Below are 22,254 nucleotides of genomic sequence, written 5' to 3' on the forward strand. Positions count from 1 at the left end.
CCATCTGAGCCACCGAGGGCACAGAGGACTGAGAGACTGCAGGGATTTATCCCTTGCACACTCCCCGTGAGACCCACATTCCCAACTTATTTAATGTCCACACACTACATTTGTAGTGCCCCTGCCCACTACGCTCATTACTCACGGCAGACAATCTTACTGAATCCCGTGAGAGTTCAGGCAATGTTTGTGTATCTGCACAGGAGGAGGAGGTCAATGGCCCGTTAACCTTAACTATATGGAGATGGTACTTGTTCTTTTTACCATCTCCATATAGGAAAGGGAATCAGTGTTGTTTGATAGTAGTTATGATGATTACAGTGAAATATGTTTGAGTTGTCCATATTGCTACTAGTAGACCTTTCAGACGAAATATTTAAATTGAGCTGCAGTAGTAACATGTGTAGCTGTTGCACCAAGTGGTACATAGACTTAAGGTTTTTATATGGAGGAATTGTTTTCTCGTGTTTTGATTTTCAAACACAGTCATGTATTCATTAAGGAGATAAATCATGAGAACAATATGTGCACAGTTAAAGGTGTAATGTTATATAAATGTGTCAAAGTGCATGGTGTAGATCAAATGAGTCATTGAAACACGTAATATTTCACTTACAGCTGTCTATAGTTTGTTATATTGTCAGACATAAGCAAAACATGATCTCTTTTCAATCATTTCTACAGTCTGTGCATTCTTTTCACGAGTAGTTAAAAAAGATATTTTTTAGACTGAAAGAATACTGTGAAGTGATACTGGAAAGACACTCTGTATGATGAATCACAGAAAGTTAATGGTGTTGACAATACAACATGCAACAAACCGGTACTGTGATAGTTGTAGAGAATGCTGGTTTAATAAGAGAGGCACTTGAATATGACTGTGATATGGAGACTGGTGTAACAGACAAGCACTTCCAGGTGGCATGCGTTACAAAGTGAACAGTCCGTCACAAACACTCCAGAATTTGGGAGAGGTTATTGTAAAGCTTTATAAGTCTGTTGAGAGAGTACCGTATTTACTCGAATCTAAGCTGCACCTGAAAAATGAGACTCGAAATAAAGGAAAAAAAGATTTCCCGAATCTAAGCCGCACCTGAAATTTGAGACTCGAAATTCAAGGGGGGAGAAAATTTTTAGGCCGCACCTCCAAATCGAAACAAAGTTGGTCCATTGTAATATGAGACACAATTTAGGTCGAATGAATGACGATACAGCTAGAGTAGTTTGGTTCAAGTCGTAAGCTTTACCAGGTAGCCATTGCTATGCATCAGGCGCTCCGTCCGTATTTATACGGGTACCCTTCCTTTTTCACGTGCTTAGTCTGGTTTGAATCGATTGCTTATTTTGTTTGATCTGATAAGTGCCGTTTTCTGTGTTATAGGTGTTTACGTCACTCTAAGCTGAAAATGCATCACTGTACTGTGTCATGCATTGATTGTCGCATTCTGATAGTGCGTGTTTACGGCCTGTCGCCGTTCGCGGCATGGCTTGCTTTTGTGCGCGCTACCGCCGCTTACAACTAATAAGAGGCGAATCGTCTCATTAGCGAAGCAATGTCAAGAGACTGCTATTTGTTGTTACTTACACTGCTGCTTTCTTTGAGAATGATCAACAAGAACCAAATAATAGGCTGCGTATGATAGAACATGTTCTGAACGAGAGTTAGGCGAAAATTTTTCTCCATTTGAAAATCTTTGCGGCCGCTTCTTTAGTACATCAAATTCTGCACAGAAATTAGAGTCATCTTAGATTTAAAAATCTAGTCAGTTGCCGTGCTTCATTTCGACTGTGTCACTATTAGGCTAAGAATAATACGAATATAAACATGACACGATAAGTATATTCTTCCGCGTTTGCTGTTGTCTCGCTCTAGTTTCGTAGTTTATTAGGCAGACAGGATTTAAATGAGATAGCAACAAACACGGAAGAACACATGGCAAAATGTTTATATTCGTATTATTCTTATGGTGAATGGTGAAGAGAAAGTATATGTGATGGCCCGTCACTGTTGCTAAGCAGTCTCTGCTGGTATTCTGAATTGCTATCAAATAGTAAACATACAGTGTTGAGGAAAAGTCCTCTCAAATCCTGGATTGAATAGAGGGCCAGGGAAGGGGGGGATGTCAATACAGTAAGCAAGCTCAAATGGATGTAGGTTGCAGTAGTTATACAGATATGAAAAGATTTGTGTAAGGTAGACTAGCTTGGAAAGCTGCACCCAAGAAAGTAGCAGGGATCTAAAGGGAGTGTCATCTTCAGTTAGGGTGAAAACTTTGAAAGAAGTAAGACATTCCATCTTCATTAATGCCAGTTTTGTGTATGCTTTTTCTTGCACACAAAAGCAAAAATATATACATCCGGTTGTATTTTCATTTTTGCAGAAACGAGGGCCACAGAGATCAGTTGATATGATTGTATCAGCTGCTTTTCTCATAACACTGCTACTGCTGTCCTTCCTGAGTGTTGAGTTTCTTAAGGTCAGTGTGGATGAAAACACCTGTGACTCAGAGGTAGGCCAGAAATTTCAATGGTTTATTAGCAGAACTGATTGGCTAGGGCTTAGGTGCAGGTTTTATATTTTTTATTTGTGTACTTTTATATCTGTGACTTCTCCTGCATTCTGTGTTTCTAATTTCTGTAATGTTTCTTCTATGTCCTCCCATCCCCTACCTCGTTCTTCCAATCTCCTTAGTTTCAACTTATTGATCTCTGAATGGTCTGTGCAATTCTTGGAATAAATTAGAAAGACATTTCTTTTTTCTTTGTTTGTTGCCATATGTGTCAAAGTTGAATGTGTGTGTTAGTAGGAAATGGTGTGCCAACACTATTATTTAATAAAATTTGTAATTAATTACACAAGTTTCAGAATTATAAACATGATTTTGGCATTGTGTGTCACTTTTTTTGTTTTTCAAATTTTAGGATTCATCAAAGCTCCATTCACAGTACAACCTTGAAGCTCTAATCTGGTGCCTGGTTTTGGGTGTTTTTCTTCTACGATTTATGACTTTGGGGACAAAGACAAACAGAAAATATCGGAATCTTTCTGTTCTGCTTACAGAGCAGGTAACATTTCTAGTTTTCGTATGTATAAAGTTTTTCTGCCTTAATTATAAGCGATGTGATCATTACTTATTTGGATTACTTTAATTTTATATTTCTTCGATCAGTATTGTTGATTGCAGTTGAGCAAATAAGAATGGAATCACATTTTGGTGCAGAGTGAAAAAATTCATTCTGAAAATATTAGTGTTTTTCTTTCATAGCGATATGCATGTAGCCTGCTTTAAAGTATTAGTTGATGATGGACTGCAAATAACTAACAATTATAACTGAGACCATGGCATTTCTACATATACTGACAAGATTCCAAAGACCTCTCCACTATAAACATACTGCAATTCCACCAACTGAAGTTTTCAATATAAGAAGGAACAGGAGAAATCATTTTATTTTATGAACTATTTTGGTATTAATACTTCTGTTGATTTCAGTGTTACTTTTCTAACAACTTCCTTAATGCCATGGTTCAAGGCTCCATTCCATTATTGGAAAATGTTGATGCTGCCATTTAAACAACACAGTAGAAAATTTGACATACGTCTGAATATGCTGTAACATTTCTTTATCTATCACAATTTAGATCGCTGCTACTTTCCATTATTGGCTAAATGTTTTTATTTTCTTCAAGGAATATGGGTGAACTGAAACTATTTGTGCTAACAGATTATCACATGTTAACTACAGTTCAGTCTCACCCATAATATGACCAGGTTTAAGGTAGCTAAACAAATATAAATAAGGCTATCCAGACATAAGATACTAAAGTATAGTTGAAAGGTTAGTGCAATATCGTTACATGACAAAAAGCATCATGCCAATATTATTCAATTGCTGTCCGTAAATTATTGATATTATTTGCTCGAAAAAAAGTAAAATGCAAAATTTTACTGAAGATTCCATTTGTATACTGGATAAAAACCACTTATTTTGTGAGATTCCTTGTATTATCTTATAAAGAAAATCTTTTTCTCCAGTTATGACCAGTATGTGAACTGCTATTCACTGAAAATTCTCTCTAAGTAACTGCATAAATGTCATCTTATGGGTTTTACTGTAAGAAACATCAATATACCATTCTTCAGTCTAACTACACACACACACACACACACACACACACACACACACACACACACACACACACTCTGATGTTGGGGGAGGAGGGGTGGTTTGTACATGTGCTATGCCAAACATTCATGCTAGGAACAAATGTTAGTGCAGAGCAAACTTCTTTTATGAGGAATTTGATTGTAGCAGTTATATAAACAGGACTTCAACATAATGTACTACATTTAAGGCAAAAACAGATTATGAAAAACCCATTTTTACTTTCATTTTTATGTATTGGGCCTGAATATATTGAATTTTTGTGTTGGTTCTTCCCACAAATGGTGTCTTGAATATCAGTTGTTCTGATTTCCAATCCATGGCAAATTAAGACTAAGGGTACATGTGTCTTATACATATCAGTGAATTTCTAATTAGGAGAAGGAGAGTGTTCAAGATTGGTTCTGTAACACATGTTTAAAACATCTTATCCACTCCAGTTAAAGCATGCAGGATAGTTTTATCACTCCCATCCAGGTGACACCCATTTTCGAGAGGAGACGGGGGCTGCAGACTGCTTACTGTTGAAGGATAAATGCACTCAAATATTTTGGAAACTCAATGAGGAACAGACATTTCTGTTCATCTGAGTATAATTCTCCTACATGCTGCCACTAGCTGTTGATTGTGTACAAGAGCTTTGAGCGCAAAACAATGGACAGGGACAGGAAAAAATCATTTTATTACATGAATAAATCGACTGTTACTTTTTGCCAAACTTCATTGTTATTTTGTCAGACTTCATTGTTATTTTTTGTCAAATTCAATGGTTTTTTGGCAAATATGGTGTTTTTTGCCAAATTTTGTTTTATTTTTTGCTTTAAATGTGGTGTCGTTTTTCTGCCACATTTGTTAATGTTTTTTGCTATGCCCTGTATTTCTTGACAGAATCTGTGTTTTTTGCCAAATTCGGTGGTGTTATTTTTGCCAATTTTGGTGGTGTTTGGTCCAAAATTTGTTGTTTTTTTCCACATTTGGTGGTTTTTTCCCAAATTTGGTGTCCTTTTTTTTTTTACAAATTCAAAGTTGTTTTTTGCTAGTTTAAGTCGTGTTTTTGCAAAATTCGGTTGTGCTTTTTTTGCCAATGACGGAGCTATTTATGTTATCAAATCAAAATGTGTTACGCAGAAAATAAACTGTTGTTTTATGATTGCACACAAATCCCCAGCCTGTGGGAGGTTAGAAGTGAGAATGCAGTTTCAACATTCAGTAACTATGAGTTATGCACATTAAAAAAAACTGCCATCCTTATTTTTATAACATTTTTGTATATTGCAAAGCTACAGATGTTGCAATACATTGTGAAAGTGCCGATTCCGTGTTGTTCTCCTAAAACTCACTAATTTTGCATGATTGTTTTCGCAAAGTTTTCCTGTCCCTAGGAAGCTCTATAGAATTCGCTAATTTGGCAGTTATATCAGCATTTCTGTATATTTATCTGTTTAATATATATGAGTTGTTTTTCAGTTTAAAAAAGGAAATTAAAAACCTCCTGATTTGTACAAAACCCCTTTCCCTCACTACTATATTAAACTCTACCTGAACGGGCCATGAAGGCCCAACAGCACCAACTGATTGCCGTGTCATCCTCAGCCCATGGGTGTCACTGGATGCAGACATGGAGGGGCATGGGGTCAGCACACTAATCACCTGGCTGTATGTCAGTTTATGAGATCAGAGCTGCTACTTCTCAGTCAAGTAGCTCCTCAGTTTGCTGTGTAAGCGCTGAGTGCACCCCGCTTGCCAGTAGCACTCAGCAGACCAGGTGGTCACCTTCCAAATGCTAGCCTATCCCAACAGCACTTAACTTCGGTGATCTGACAGAAATCGTAGTTACTAATGCAGCAAGGCTGTTGCCTCCCCCCCCCCCCCCTTTTTCATTCACACTAAACCAATTACTTTGTCCACTTTAACTGACTTAAAAAGGCAACCTTATGATCCCATCATGAATCAGATGCAGCAGAGCATTTTTGGCTGAATGTCACTAGTAGAAAGTAAAATTCAGCAGCTAAACACGTTTTCAGAATCAATCCTGGAATGTTTACATGCCTAATCAGAAGAGGTAATGATAAACAGCTTCGCCAAAAACTGGATTTGGAAGTCCATGTAAACATACTAATAGTAGTGCCTGGATATCAAAGTTAAAATTCCATTTCAGTGTAGCATTGGAAACAGTTTGCATATAGTGGAGAGATCAGATACCTTACACACTTACTTTTTATACAGGTTGCTGCCACACAGTTGGCCATATCAGAAACACAGCAGAGTTACAGAATTGTCCATACTGCTTATTGAACAATAGGGTGCTCACAGTTTCCTGATGTAATTTCCACGTGCTAGTTGTGTCATGTAAATTCACTGTCTTTGGATTATAGTGTTTTTTTTTTCTGTCTGTGGCATGTTTTCAGACTATTTTTTCCCCCCTTAGATAAATCTGTATCTTCAGATAGAGCAAAAACCACACAAAAAAGAAGAACTGATGGTGGCAAACAGTGTTCTCAAGTTAGCAGCTGATCTTCTCAAGGTAGATATAATAGTACACATTATTGGATTACACTGTTTTCTTAAATACTGTATAGGTTCTTATTTGTAGTACCACTTAGTCAATAAAGTATATCCTTTAATTTTTACACTGAGACAAAAATAGTAAAACATTTTGTATTGATTATGACAGGAGTTGGAGAGTCCTTTCAAGATATCGGGACTATCAGCTAATCCATATCTCTATACAATTACAAAGGTAGTAATACTTTCGGCCCTCTCAGGAGTTCTTTCTGAGATGCTTGGATTCAAACTTAAGTTGCACAAGATCAAAATCAAGTAAAAATGTTGGAAATAATGGGACTCGACTTCTTTAAACATCCAGGTAATATAAACACTACATTACATTTTAATTTGTTTTGGTCATTATTACCCTAAATTCATTTGCCTACTCATTTCATAGGCATTCTATTGAAAAATTTGTAAAAGCCTAAAAGTGCATATAATCAACTCATAAAGATTAAGTAGCACAGTGGCTGAACTGGTTCCTGAAATTTTGCATAGTCAGTTCTGTACTTGGATCTCACTTCATTTTGATAAATGCTTTCACATGTGAGGTTAAACTGCCTTTTCTGCACATTTATGAAAACAGCATATGGACCTATGAGCAGTGATTATTCGTGTAACTACATGAGTCCTGGAAGCCCTGGAATCCCTTGTTACTGCTATTTTATTCTCTAATTTTCATAATTACGTTTTCTACTACTATTTCATTGTGAGAAGATTTTACTGTCTCAAGATGGCTATAACATTACTTCAGTTGGTTCCTTCATTCCTGTGTGAAATATGTCAAGTAAATGCCATACCTTTTGGTACTCCTTTTTCTGCTTTGCCTGTTGGCTGGACTCCGGTATGACTGAGGTGTTTACAAAAGCAAATACAGTTACCTTTTCTGTTTAAAAATCATGTTGTAATGCAAAGCAGAACTAGAGTTAGAGAAGTGGAGAAATACAGCAGAAATTGTTTCAAACTCTGTTGAAACGATATTTCAGCCGTGCAGACAGCTTAAAAGGAGGAGTGGTAATATTGCATTGGGAGCTATCAAACAGCAATCCTCTACTAGCTGAAGATATACATAGATTTGGGGGACCAGTGTATGGTCATACCAGAGTAGGGTAATAGTTGATGGTGTAGGCATAGAGTACAGTTGTACGGAGAGTTTCCATCAGGAATGAATATAGGTAACTGTAATGCAGTTTCAATTCATGGACATGGAGTTCAATGAACTCAGCTAGCATAAGGGTTATCTCACATTCAGGCTCATTTGTTCGAACTGTTGTCTGAGCATAAATAATTCTGTGTTCAGATGCAGCATTCTGACTTGGCAACCGTTGGAGCAGCAAGTGTTTGCCAGTCTTTATTAACAGATAGAAAATTGTGGGACTGGCAAGTGATGTACTTTCACAGGGGTTTCTATGCAACAGGAGAAGTCATATGATATATACAGGGTGTGGTAGATAAGTAATGAGACTGGCCGCCGCGCGGCGCCCCAGTCGCTCGCAGAGCGGTCTCCACCTGTACGTCACGTGGTGGGGGATCTGAGCTAACAATAGAACCGGTTCGCAGTCACGTCGGAGCTCTGGTGCAGTGAGGGTCGAGCTTCGCGTATTACGTTGTTTGTGTGCCCGTGACACTTGTGAAAACGCTGAAGATGGATCGCTCGATAGAACAGCGGTATGCAATCAAATTTTGCTTTCGCTTGGGCAAAACTGCTTCGGAAACTTTTGCTATGATTACGGAGGCCTACAAAGAAGACTCCCTACGAAGAGCTCAAGTGTTCCGGTGGTTTAATGAATTTAAAAACGGGAGGGAATCCGTTGAAGACATGGAATGATCTGGACGCCCTTCAACGAGTCGTGTGGATGAAACGGTGGCCAAAGTGAAAGAACTCCTGGACTCCGACCGTCGTTTAAGTCTCAAAATGATCGCCGATGAGGTCTCCGTGAATAAATTTACGGTTCACCAAATTGTTACGCAAGATTTGATGATGAGGAAAGTTTGCGCAAAATTGGTTCCCCCGAGTGCTCACCGCTGAACAAAAGCAACAACGAGTGGACGTTTGCCGTGAGATGTTGAATGATTTGGAAAATAATCCACACTTTTTAGACAACGTAGTAACAGGCGACGAATCGTGGACATTCCAGTACGACCCGGAGACGAAAGCCCAGAGCTCGGAGTGGCACACACCGGCATCCCCGCGGCCGAAGAAAGCAAGAATGTCAGAGTCCCGCATCAAGACAATGCTGATTGTGTTTTTCGACAAGCAGGGGTTAATTCACAAAGAGTTTGTCCCTCAGGGGAAGACTGTCAATGCCGAATTCTACAAAGAAGTCCTTCAGCGATTGCACAGAGCCGTCAAACGGAAGCGACAGGACCTTGCTCAACGCTGGCGTCTCCACCACAACAATGCTCCGGCGCACACAGCGTTCCTCGTGACCTCCTACTTGACCCGAATTGGAGTTGAAGTTTTGCCACAGCCACCATACAGCCCTGACTTGAGTCCTCCTGATTTCTTCCTATTTCCGAAGGTCAAAAGATGCCTGAAGGGTCATCGTTTCGACGATATTCCGAACATCCAACGTGCTGTCACGAAGGCACTAACTGGGATAACTCAAACAGACTACAGTGGGGCCTATGAAGCTTGGAAAACGCGCTGGCAACGTTGTGTCGACGCCCAAGGCGAGTACTTCGAAGAATATTAACGTTTTGTAGAAATTGGATCAATAAATTTGTTTTTCTAGGCTGAGTCTCATTACTTATCTACCACACCCTGTATGTCATATGATTGGTAGTGTTACTTGAACCATGAGACTGCCATATAGTCTAGTTATCTTAAAATGAGCAGTGATTTAATAGTAAAATTCCATTACTGAATAAATCTTTTGTAAGGGTGCCACAAGGGGAGAAGTTAACACATCCATGGGGCAGGACCAAGCTTATGCCATAAACCAAACTGGAGAGTAATACATAAGGTGTTCAAATACAGTTGAACTGCATGGATGTTACAGAGAATAATTTGTATAGTTCGGGTTACCTCCAAAGCAGTAGTGAGGTTTGCTAATTTCCCATTCGCTGACTGTAAGTCTTGGACAACATCGTTTTCGAATTCCTCACATTGTTGTATCCATTCAGTTATGACTGTTTGGTTTTGTTGGGTAGTAGAAAGCAGATTGTCTTCCAAGCGCATAAGCCACACATATTGGCAGGCAAGAATGTCACATTTGCTACCTGGCTTGGTTTTGTTGGGTAGTAGCAAGCAGATTGTCTTCCAAACACACAAGCTGCACATGTTGGCAGACAAGAATGTCACGATAGCTACCTGCCAAGCAAGTGGCACGTTGAATAGCTTCATTCCATTGGTTGGGGCATCTGCTTGGTCAGGTACTCCGAAAACAGTTTTGAGTGTGGATACTGCTTCATTGAACCATGCTCTTTTACGTGGTGTGGTGGGATGGCATCAGTGATGCCACATAACTGTTCACGGACATTATTAATCACTTTGATTACATCTTGCACAGAACGTAGGGCTTGAAGTTCACTATAGCATGCTCACACTCCGTCAGCTTTCTAGTTATACATTGCAGTTTGGCTACGTCATTGTGAAACAGTAGCAGTTTCATTTCTTCAAGGATCACACCTTAGTGGTGTGTATGCAGTTATTTGGGTTATAAGCCCACAAGCAGGTTGTGCAATCACAACACTGATGGTAGACTCAACTACTGAGAAGACCCAAATTTACAGTCCTACAAACGAGTTGAAAATGCATATCATTTGGGAATGAAATTTTCACTCTGCAGCAGAGTGTGCACTGATTTGAAACTTCATGGCAGATTAAAACTGTGTGCCGGACCAAGACTCAAACTGGGGACCTTTGCCTTTTGCAGGCAAGTGTTTCCAGAATGAAATTTTCACTCTGCAGCGGAGTGTGCACTGATTGAAACTTCCTGGCAGATTAAAACTGTGTGCCGCGCCAAGAGCACTCGCCTGCGAAAGACGAAGGTCCCAAGTTCGAGTCACGGTCCAGCACACAGTTTTAATCTGCCAGGAAGTTTCATATTGTTTGGTCTTATGAAATGTGTCGTAGCTTAACAACCACTGGCACAGGATTCTCAAAAGTTTAAGTGTTGGTACCAAATTCTGGCTCTCAAAGAAAACCAGAATCAGCATTTGTAATCTCAGATGCTTATGGGGTAGAGTTCGATTCATAGTATTACTGACTGGTTTTGGAAGGTAACCAATTTGGCTCTATGCTTATGTCAATGCCAGATTATATATTTTGACTGTGGAGTAAAGGTTTGATACCCAATGGTGGGTACTTCTGCACTGTAAATTGGAAGTGGCAATGGTAGTCCTCAATATTTTCTCAGGGATAAGTGCATGGATAGGTAGCTGAAAATGCAGTTTTAAAAACAAAAACTTATTATGATGACACAAGTGTATGTAGTCAAACTAGAATCAGAATATTCTGTTCCTGTGGGAACTGTTATGCAGGCATACAATTCTTTAGTAACAAGGCAGCAACATAATGCATCACTGAAAGCGAGATAGCTTTAGTCATTATGAAGATTCAGTGGACATGTTTCAGTCAGATGTCCGAGGGTGTTCAGTAGTTTATCCATGCAATCATTTCGGAAAAGATGCTCTTTGAGTGACAGTGAGCAGGAACACAGATGACGTCAACGAGGGCTTGGGTACAACATTGGCAATACGGTTAATACCATAAGCTTCATACTGGATTGGTGCATTTGGAAAATTCACCCCTCATGACAGAATTCGGAAGAAAGGAGCTAGTGGATAGGGTAGGGAGATGCAATGTCTCAGTGATTTTGGATAGGAAGGATGAGATAGCAAAGCTGTATTGCTGGGAGATTTTAGCCAGAGAATGGTGTGGGTAGCTCAGCAGGAAAATAAGAATTAGACATGGGCATGCTAAACAAAACCAAGTAGTAGCCGACGACAGTAACCAACCGAAGTTAATTCGTGGCATCTGATTGCCCATTCACTAAATGCTTAATACAAATACCCATTGGACAAGTTCCACTGTTTCTCACTTTTCCACTGTTTTTCACTTTTGATTTCTTAAGATATGTTCTTCAATATAGGGACCAAGCAATGTAAGTAATATACAATAATAATGAAGATTGCAAACACGAGACTGGATGGATAAGGTGTTAAAGCTCGTGTCACCTAGGACAGCGCTTCCGCGCGTAGAGGTGGAGTGGAAAGGAAGCGTGTGGGGATGAGAACTGCGAATGCGCGGCAGCAGAGAGTAAGCAAACAAAGTCCACATTGCCAAACTGCATTGCCGCAGATAACAGTCAGGATCATTTGCATACGGTACATTGTATTATGCATTCAAATCTATGAGGAGAATAATAAATATTAAAACCAATTTCGATCAATCGTCGTGAGAGAAATATTAATTCACGTCATTAATTCATGTCCACTGCTCCACAGATTTACTCTGCATGACGTCGGGAGGCTAGAACAGTTGACACAGCTTTGTGAAGACGAGAAGTACAATTTTTCTCAAAACGACATCGAAACTGCTAGCAATAGTGTGTGTGTGTGTGTGTGTGTGTGTGTGTGTGTGAGAGAGAGAGAGAGAGAGAGAGAGAGAGAGAGACGATAGTTCAGGTTAATCACTGCATGTAAAAAAGAATTAGTGGTAGAAAAGATTAATGCAAAAGACTACAATAAAATGGTCAGTAAGTTGTCATATTTTTCATTGTTAACGGGCAATGTGAGTCTAAACTAACACATTCGATATTATAGCGAGAGACTGCATTTGTAATCCATTGAACAAGCAAACAATTAACCCATTGAACCAGCAAACAATTATCCGTCATCTGGGAATAACTCCAGGGAATCTGACCGATAACATCGAAAAGTAACAGTTACTGTTATTTTAGGGCCTTCTCCAGTTCATGCCTTGAAAATGACAGAGGTTTACAACATTGTGGGAGAAGCTTAACTTCTCCGTGAACAATATGCTGATCATTATAATCTGCATAATTAAAAGGATACAAAGTCCTAATCAAAAAAGCTAGGAAATTCTCATTATTGTGTATGCAACTGATATGTTGACAGACACATTTTTTAAACCATCAGTCTTTGAAACTGAGTAATATTATTACTTGGTTCCAAAGTCTACATCATAATTCCATCATCATTTCTATTTGAGTCTGCTTCTGAATGATCTGACTTTAAATTTGCGATGAGGGGATCAAGGCTTATATCCATCATCACTTCCCTGTCAAATTCTTCTCTCTGAAGCTTTTCACCATGCCACACAGTCTGTGCCCATGCTACAGATGGGATGTTGTCTGTTGCCCCATTGTCTATTGCCTCGTGCACAAGAGATTCACTGTATGTTATCTTGAATGTCTTGTTTTTTTCTCCCACATAGCTTTAAAACCCTTTGCCCAAATTAATTTCATGGGGCTACAATCACAGTGACACGTGGGGATGCAAAACTGGGTGATCCCATTCAGGTGCAAGGAAGTCAAGTTTGTACGTTCTGTCATGTGACTTGTACAGTATAAATTAACGAGCTGCAGGAGATCGGCTTTTGTTTTTCTGGCACATAAATACAAGTTTATTCTCAAGAGTCAGCATGCAGAATAATTATCTGAGAACCTATCCCTATGAGAACTTTAAAACTGCCAGTATCATCACTCATTTTGCAGCAGGTCTTCTTGGAATGATTCTAATTGACCCATGTTTCATCAAGGTAATACACCTCCTTCTCTTGCCTCATGAATCTTTATATGGGATATAGTTCATGCTGCACCTAGCTCACCTGTTTGAACAAAAAACTCTCTTCTTAACACATCTGGAACCAACGTCTTAAAATTCTTTACGTTAGCGGAGCTCTTACCGTTGAAGCCTGCATAACTGTAACACATTTTTGTTATGTCGGGTATTCATCATTCATGTGTAGCACTTGTTGTTAAAACTATCCATTTGTGTTACAGGTTCCTTGCAATTTCAATGCTTTCCGGGCCACACGAAACCAACTGTTTCTACGGTTGCTACTGCTCTGACACTTTCCTCTACAATTCTCTTTACAGTTCTCTTGGCCGACACCTCATGGTTCTGGGGTCTGTTCTTGTTTTTTCCAATGTCAACAGTAGATGACCTGCTTTTAAATTCACGTTTGAAAAAGTTGTAAATGCGGTAAATAGTCCACCTCACCTGCTTGTGAAGCACTTTACGTTTATTGCCATCACCTGACTTTTTTTTAATCACATTTAAACATTTACAAGATACGCATTCACAGCTATACTGCTGCAAGACGAAAAAAAAGGAAACAAAAAAACTGAAAGTTGGGGATGAATAATTTGGTTGTTGCGAAGTGCGGCAACAGTGCAGCATGTAGGAGCGAGATTCTCGCTCTCTAGCTGTAACTCTCTGCTAGCCGCTTGGAAAGAGAATGAATATTATTGGTCACCAGTGGCTAGTGGAGGGGGATGCGCTGAACAGCTGAAAATTGGGCCACCTTCTTACATGACACGAACAATAATTGTATACAATGCTAAGCAACTCTGCCAATCCCTCGGAATTACATCAACAAACCTTTTGTTCACCCATTGGCAAGGGGTGTGTGTAGTGTGAGGCAGTTGTCAGGGGTGCTAGCCTTTTACACTGACACTCAGTTCAGTGGGGGGGGGGGGGGGGGGGGGGAATTTACATTAAGTCTGAACACCTTGTCAAGTTATAAAAACGGTGTAGCAAAAAGGCTCTTTAAGCCTGTAGTAGTGTTGGAGTCACACACCCACTTCCAAGGGGGATGCTCACTGAAGTGTGAACTGGACTGAATTCTTGCGCTGCTAAAAATGCAAAATGGGAAAATCAGGTGCATGAACCCATAGTTGCAAATGGCTGGCAACTCTTTTATGAGAAGGTTAAGAAGAATAGGCAGTATCTGGGTGGGCTTAATGGAACAGCATAGTTCGTAGCATGGGGTATTCGGAAGGGAGTTACACAGCACACATTAGAATGATCATACAGTACATACAAAATATTAAAACACCTAATGCAACATATAATAATATCACACTAGTTACTATATTGTCCAAAGTAATTGTGTATTATGCTGCCATCATTACATATGCTTTAGAGGAAGTTCAAGTACGGGTCCCTTTTTGCAACTCTAAATGGCTGGCTGATGTAAGCCACTGCATCTCTAAAAGAAATTCAAGGGCGGAGAGTGAAAGTTCTTATTGGCACACCATCCAGAATTTCAGCTGTATGAAAATGCAGGTAAATTTTATCTGAATCTGGAACCAAGGCAATAATAAACACCAGCATAAAACAATCTGCATTATGTAATTCTTGAAGCTTTCCTGGTGTACTGAATGTTTGATGAGGTTTCGGGCAGTCCTCGTCACAAGGTTTGACTAGTATGGCTTTCTTGGCTGTAGGTGAGTCTACAGACTAAGCTCTTAATGACAGTTCACCATTGAATATAAAGGAAGAGACAAATGGAAATAAAAGTGTATACAATGTTGTGTGCATTATTCTAGTGACTTTGTATTATCTATGTAAGGATGATCACTTCGATTAAACATTGCATAAAATGCTACATATTGGCTATCAGAACTATTACCCTGTACCTGCAGCTGATGAAACAATTGCTACTAGGAAAGAAGAGAAATTGCTTTATCCTACATCCCCAGCAATTAGGAAATTGTGTCACTTCAATGGAGACCTGATAAAACAATGTCTTGTGGATTGTGACGGAGAGTAGAATAGATTACAACAGGGGAGTGAAATAGAAAGAACTGTTGTAACCGTTTAAGAATAGTCCATCGGCACCACTCTGACCATAGTGTTTATAGATACTGAGAATGGAGAGGATATCTTGGCTATGACAGAAACTAAGTTGTGTTCTAACAGCATATGGCTTGTTTCTGGATGGCTCTTATCAGAGCAGCAGGCTGAGGCATTCCCTGATAAGATTTTAGGCTGTCAAAGTGAACACTCACAGGGTATTTGATTAGTTGTAACTCTGCATTGATTGAGAGATTAAACATATGATCTGGTAAGGACCTTAAAAAGGGGGAGTAAACTTAATTGTCTTTCCCTTCTCGTTTGCAAGATTGCACAGTAATAGACAGTCACCTGGCTGATAAGGGGGTAGTACTGCTTCTTTATTCCTTCTCTGCAACTGTTTGGCTGTAGCTTTAATGTTATTATGTCGTACTTGGCACCAGATTGTTTTAAGTCTGTATGCCAATTTCTGCATCTCCTTTGGGTCTATGCCCGGTGGTAGTGTGTTTGTTTCAAAGGGGGAGCTCATGGGAAGGCTGTAAACTATCTTGTAAGGAGTCTGTCCAGTGGATGTGTGAATTCTGCTATTGTCAGCGCTGTAAACTATCTTGTAAGGAGTCTGTCCAGTGGATGTGTGAATTCTGCTATTGTCAGCAGGTAGGATGAATGGGACATGCCAGGCTGAAGAGAATGTGTTCTGTTCACATAATACAGTGTTTGATAGATGGTTTTATGAACTCGCTCAATACGGTCATTAGCGTTTGGACAGAAGGGGGTAGTCATCCACTTTTAATTCCAAGCAGTTTACACATTTGGCAAATAATGACATTAAAGTTGTTCTCTCTGATCAGTTAAAATGACATCAGGACTGCCAAATGGTAGTACCTGGTGGTTTGCAAATGCCTAAGACACATTATTTGCTTCACATCAGCAATTGGCATTGTATTAGGTATCGGGAAAGTGATCAGTTATTGACAGAATATACCTATTCTTCTGCTGGGTTTGGGAGAAGGCTCCCATTATGTTCGGTACTACAGTTTCAAATGCTCTGGAAACTTCCAATAAACTCTCCAAAGGAATTTGCAACCGCATTGGGTGTGACATCTGGGTGCACGGCAAGCATGGGCATATGTACAGGGTTATTACAAATGATTGAAGCGATTTCACATCTCTACAATAACTTTATTATTTGAGATATTTTCACAATGCTTTGCACACACATACAAAAACTCAAAAAGTTTTTTTAGGCATTCACAAATGTTCGATATGTGCCCCTTTAGTGATTCGGCAGACATTAAGCCGATAATCAAGTTCCTCCCACACTCAGCGCAGCATGTCCCCATCAATGAGTTTGAAAGCATCGTTGATGCGAGCTCGCAGTTCTGGCACGTTTCTTGGTAGAGGAGGTTTAAACACTGAATCTTTCACATAACCCCACAGAAAGAAATTGCATGGGGTTAAGTCGGGAGAGCGTGGAGGCCATGACATGAATTGCTGATCATGATCTCCACCACGACCGATCCATCGGTTTTCCAGTCTCCTGTTTAAGAAATGCCGAACATCATGATGGAAGTGGGGTGGAGCACCATCCTGTTGAAAGATGAAGTCGGCGCTGTCGGTCTCCAGTTGTGGCATGAGCCAATTTTCCGCGGGCTACGCGTGAAACTTGCCCGTACGCGTTCAACCGTTTCTTCGCTCACTGCAGGCCAACCCGTTGATTTCCCCTTACAGAGGCATCCAGAAGCTTTAAACAGCGCATACCATCGCCGAATGGAGTTAGCAGTTGGTGGATCTTTGTTGAACTTCGTCCTGAAGTGTCGTTGCACTGTTATGACTGACTGATGTGAGTGCATTTCAAGCACGACATACGCTTTCTCGGCTCCTGTCGCCATTTTGTCTCACTGCGCGCTCGAGTGCTCTGGCGGCAGAAACCTGAAGTGCGGCTTCAGCCGAACAAAACTTTATGAGTTTTTCTACATATCTGTAGTGTCTCTTGACCATATGTCAATGAATGGAGCTACAGTGAATCTATGAAATCGCTTCAATCATTTGTAATAGCCCTGTACTTATTGACATCATGGAGCTGGCCCTGCCACCAATAGCAGATAGCAATGCGGGCATTTGTAATCCGTTTGATGCTATGATAAACTTGTATGCCATGACATCATTAAGCAATGATTCGGGTTTGGAGCTACTTTCATATTTCTAACAGATTTCCAAAAAGCAGTTTTGCAGTACAAGATACCATCTTGAGGGACAAATTCAGGCAGCGTGGCATACTGTTGGCAATCTGGGTCCTCTCTCTGTATGTCTTTTTAATTCTGATGTTAATACTTAATCTGCTTACAGCACTTGAGGGCATTGGCATTCTAGTGCAGTTTTCCAGGCTTTTGGCATACTTTGTAATCATATTTTGCTAACTTTAAAGCCGACTGTGTCAGGTGGCTACTGGAGGGTGGCTTGGTACTGTGACAAATTTCTTGCCATATGAATAACTTTTGAAGTAGTTGACACAAACATCAAAACCAACCACTCTCTTTCTGTATTACTACAGTTAATTTCAGCTTGTTGAGCTGGTGAGAAGCATAACCAACAGGTCTTCCATGACTATGGGGCTCTTGGTTTAGGATGACACCTATGGCAAAGTCCATGGCATCACAGGAGATTAGAAAACAGCTTCTCAGAGTGAGGATATATAAGTAAGGGTGAACTTTTCATTGCCTATTAAAATTTTTACACAGAATTGTCAGTGTGTAAAACTTCCAATGTTTTGGCCACTATTGCAAAGTGGCCTCCTTCGAGGAAGGCCACTTCTAATAGTGGCTGAAAAATCAGAAGTTTTACACATTGCCAATGCAATTATAGACCCAAAAGAATTTTACTGATTGTGACAACAGCTGCAGAAGCCTACACTTACATTTTTATATAGAATTTTCACTTTCTGCGGACCATTAGAAGTTACTCCTTTCTTCAACAATCTGAGTAAGGATTTAGTCACAGTAGCATAATCCTTAACAAATCAATAGTAAAAATTTCCTACCTGAGGAAGCTTTGCAATTCCTTTACGTTTGTAGGAGCAGGGAAATGATCTATAGCGTCTGGGGAAATGATCTATAGCATCTGTCAGTTGTTGGTCAAGCTTTACCCTGTCGGAGATAATAGTGTCCCAAGTAATGAACTTGCAACTCTGCAAAGGAGCATTTTTTCCTATTTCAAACTTAACTGCACATTGTGTAGCCTAGTCAATACATTTCTCAGTTGTCCTGCGTGCTACTTTGATTATTCAGGAAAACACTTAGTCATCTAAATAACCCGAACAGGTTGTGGGTTTCAAGCCTTGTAACAGTAAATCAGCAAATCTCTTAAATTGGCAAGTGTGTTTCTAGGGCCAAAAGGCATCTGCAAAAACTCGTACAAGCCAGATGGCACAATGAAAGCTTGTTTTTGGCTAGACCTGAGGGGCTATTGGAACATTAAAATAGCCCAAACGCATCTCAAGAGTAGTGGAAAACTTGCAGTTGCCTAATCTGTCCAATGTTTCGTTAGTACTTGTCAAGGAATAGCTGCCGCGGGTCTTAAGCGAATTTACTGCTCTCATGTCTACATGCAGGCGATAGGTCTTCTCACTGTGAATTGATTTAAGTGCAATTCCAGTTGGTCTCAGCTAGGGCCTAGCTGATGGTTGAATAATTCCTGCATCAAGTTGTTGTTGGATTCTTTCTTCCACAACAGATTGTAATTTATACAAATTTCAATACAATATCTGGACAGTTGACGTTGCATTTCCAGTAGGAAAATTTCATGGTATACATGATCAGTAGCCAGCAAGTATTGCCTCTCTTCAAATAACCACAAATACTCCTCTAAAACAGGATATAGCAAACTCTGCATGGAATTGGTCAAATGTGATGAGTTTTGCAATTGCTGCTTAAGTGGTAGTGTGGTTGTGTACAGTTTTTGGATTGCTAATAATTTCTCTCCTTTCTTAATTCTCTCTTCCGATAAGCAATCTTCACACTCGGTTACTTTTGCATACTGGCCAGTATGTGTATCACTACTATGCTTTGTACTTCAGAATTGTCTAGATACACCAGAATTCTCACATTTTCTCCCAACATTTATGCTCTACACAGGCCTCATCTCATGTGCACCTGTACTCTGTCAGTATTATCATTTTGGCAGAATGGATCAACCAAAAATATGATGCTTTTAGACTCCTTGATTTTGACTGTCAACCAAATAATTCTTCCAGTGCCACTATTTACTTTCACAAGAGAGGCTGCCTTTAACGGCAAGATACACAGTGTCCCCTTCCCCAGATTTCCTCGCACCTGTGAGGTTCTGTTGCTGCGAAAATGATGAATTGCTTCACTGAATTTGACAATGGGTGACCGGAAATCAGTCGTGCCCTGAAACCGGCACAGGAAATCATTTCCTAGTATGACGTTAAATTCAACCCTTCTCTGCTTTATAGCTTCCATCTCAAACTCATAAAAAATTGCATCAGATGTTAGCTAACTATGTGGGATTTGTCACTTCACTACATAAACCACTAATAAGAAAGTGGAGCAGTCTTAATGGACGCTTGTCTCCAGGAGAAAGAAAAACTAAACTTGCTTGGGCACCCATATGTACTAAAAATCCGGAACACGAACTTTCTCCTCTTTATTCTAGAAACAAAATGTTGCAAGAGAGTGGATGTATTGCCATCCCAGTCAAAATTCTGTAGCACTGATTTAGAAGATCTGCAGATGTAATATCTCAGGTGTTTCACTCTCAAAGCTGATGGTTTTGCTGCTGTTGCATTATAGGACTGGAGGAAAGTTACATGTCGTGTTAAAAAAGTGTGTGATGTGTACTGGAGGAAATATGCTTTCTGCAAACAAGGAAATTTAAAATATATTAATAATAATTGGCTAGTAAAATGGCAGATAAGAAATCGACACACAGCTGAGAAAGATAGAGACATCGCCGTGGAAGGTGGTTCTAGAGATACTTGTAGTGAAATGAAATGTCTTGAACATCAAAAGTAAGGTAAACATACCATTCATCCTATGTCTGTTCTTGTTCTAAGTGAGGATTTATTTCAGGAGCACACAGTCACAAGTGGGCAGCACTCCACTTGAAAGAATTCTGTTGCTACTTTACCCCTCCTGTTGCATGGCTGGGTCTCTCATTTGCTTTGCCAGATAATGGTTGATACTTCACATCTTGAAATTGAATTCCTCCAGTTAGAATTCTCATTGCCATGTACCAACTGTCAGCCATTGGCAGTGCATTTTCTTGTGTTGTTTGGGAAATGCACAGCAGCTGACAGGCCAAGCACCTGTAACTGTTGGACAATTGAGCCCTGCCTCTGCAGTGTATTCAACCACCAGTAATTCCAGCAGGCCAATGTAAAGTTTTTATGCCGTTGTTGGCTACGATCTCTTGGAGGATCAGCCATTTAATTCCAAAATGCTTTCCCTGTGTTCACACCTATTGAGCACCTATCTTTTACAAGAGCAGTGTTGTGTCTGGAGTGTGATTGTTAAGTATAATTGACTGTGATGAGTGTGTGTTTAGTGTGGTGGTGATCATGATCATAATTATGAAAATGAATGAAAGGTACTGAAAGAGAAGGGAAAAGGTAGAACAGAGTAGTAATGCAGAGCCTTCTCCCATTGACTATCACCAGTGGGACTGTAGTGCTAAAGGTACTTATGCAACATGCAAATTACCATCTACAATGTCCTATGCTTTCCTTCCTAAAATTCTGCAGAGAGTTTCAAAATTGAATCTAGGGCTTTGGTACAAAAGTCTGATTGTCAGAAAGTTTTTGCTATCACCTGTCCTTCCATTGCTGCCCAAAATAGTGACTGTGAAAATTTCTGATGCCACTACAGTTTGAACTGGCTATCCCCTTGGTTTAAAGACTGATGTCTGCTACTGTGGTGGATAATGCAGAAACCAACAATCTCTTTTGTATGTGCAAGCAGCTAACTCCTTGCCAGACCAACCCTTAACTGATGGACAACTGGCAGCTGTTTTTCTAACACTGTGATGGATGTGATGTCAGTTAAAAAGTAATTTATCATACTTAAGGCAGTAATCCTGTGAGATAAGGCACACACATTGCCATCTTTTTGGTGTGGAGTTGGCTCTGAAAATCAGTCTGACCCTACTGAATTATCAGTTATCATTTTGCATCTATTTCTTTAAAAGGATAAATGTTTTGCAGGCTCTTTCTCCTTACTACAGATATGCGATCATGTTGTGGGTAGTGTCTGTGAGGTTATTTCAAAGTTTTTAAGGTGCAGTTGTTTGTGTTATGAGTGCTTACTTGCACTGGCCAACTACTACAGTACTGCCCAACTTATTGTTTTTAATTATGCATCCTGATTATTTGCTGTGGTTATTTTCCATTTTTACATTTGCATACTGCAACAGTATGACTTATCTGAACAGGAAAGATTAACTGAATAGTTTGATGAATTCATACGTGCCAGTTTATTATTTTGTGCCAGAATTACATGCATTTTTATTCTTCTTTGTGTAGATTTCTTACACAGGATCAGTAAGTTAATCTGTTTGTATGCCTAGATTATAATAAGCTGTTCATGTAATCTACATACACATACCACACCAAAGTAAACTATTAACCTCGTGTTTCACTCAGGCTTGGCTGGTAGCATCAAAAAACTAATTGCAGTATATCTGTGCAAATGTGGTAAGAGTTTAAAATCATGTTGTCCCCACATACCAGTTTTTTCACTGGCCACAAACTAGTTG

The 22,254-nt window shown here is 39.7% G+C and overlaps 1 protein-coding gene across 5 annotated transcripts in view; it reads left to right on the forward strand.

Moving 5' to 3' along the window:
* Positions 1-22,254, forward strand: part of LOC126161668 (protein PHTF1) — a 208,230-nt gene that overhangs the window by 183,083 nt on the left and 2,893 nt on the right. For 4 of the 5 annotated variants that reach the window (XR_007534942.1, XR_007534943.1, XR_007534945.1 and 1 more), the window contains 4 exons: positions 2,382-2,510; positions 2,923-3,066; positions 6,596-6,691; positions 6,842-7,033. Coding sequence is in view for 1 of the 5 variants with exons in the window: in XM_049917664.1 (XP_049773621.1) it covers positions 2,382-2,510; positions 2,923-3,066; positions 6,596-6,691; positions 6,842-6,991 (519 nt within the window). In the remaining 4 variants the exon portion in view is untranslated. The remainder of the gene's footprint in view (positions 1-2,381; positions 2,511-2,922; positions 3,067-6,595; positions 6,692-6,841; positions 7,034-22,254) is intronic. The other variant, XR_007534944.1, reaches the window with a different exon arrangement.

The sequence above is a fragment of the Schistocerca cancellata genome, chromosome 2 (genome assembly GCF_023864275.1).
Source record: "Schistocerca cancellata isolate TAMUIC-IGC-003103 chromosome 2, iqSchCanc2.1, whole genome shotgun sequence".
Lineage (NCBI taxonomy): Eukaryota > Metazoa > Arthropoda > Insecta > Orthoptera > Acrididae > Schistocerca > Schistocerca cancellata.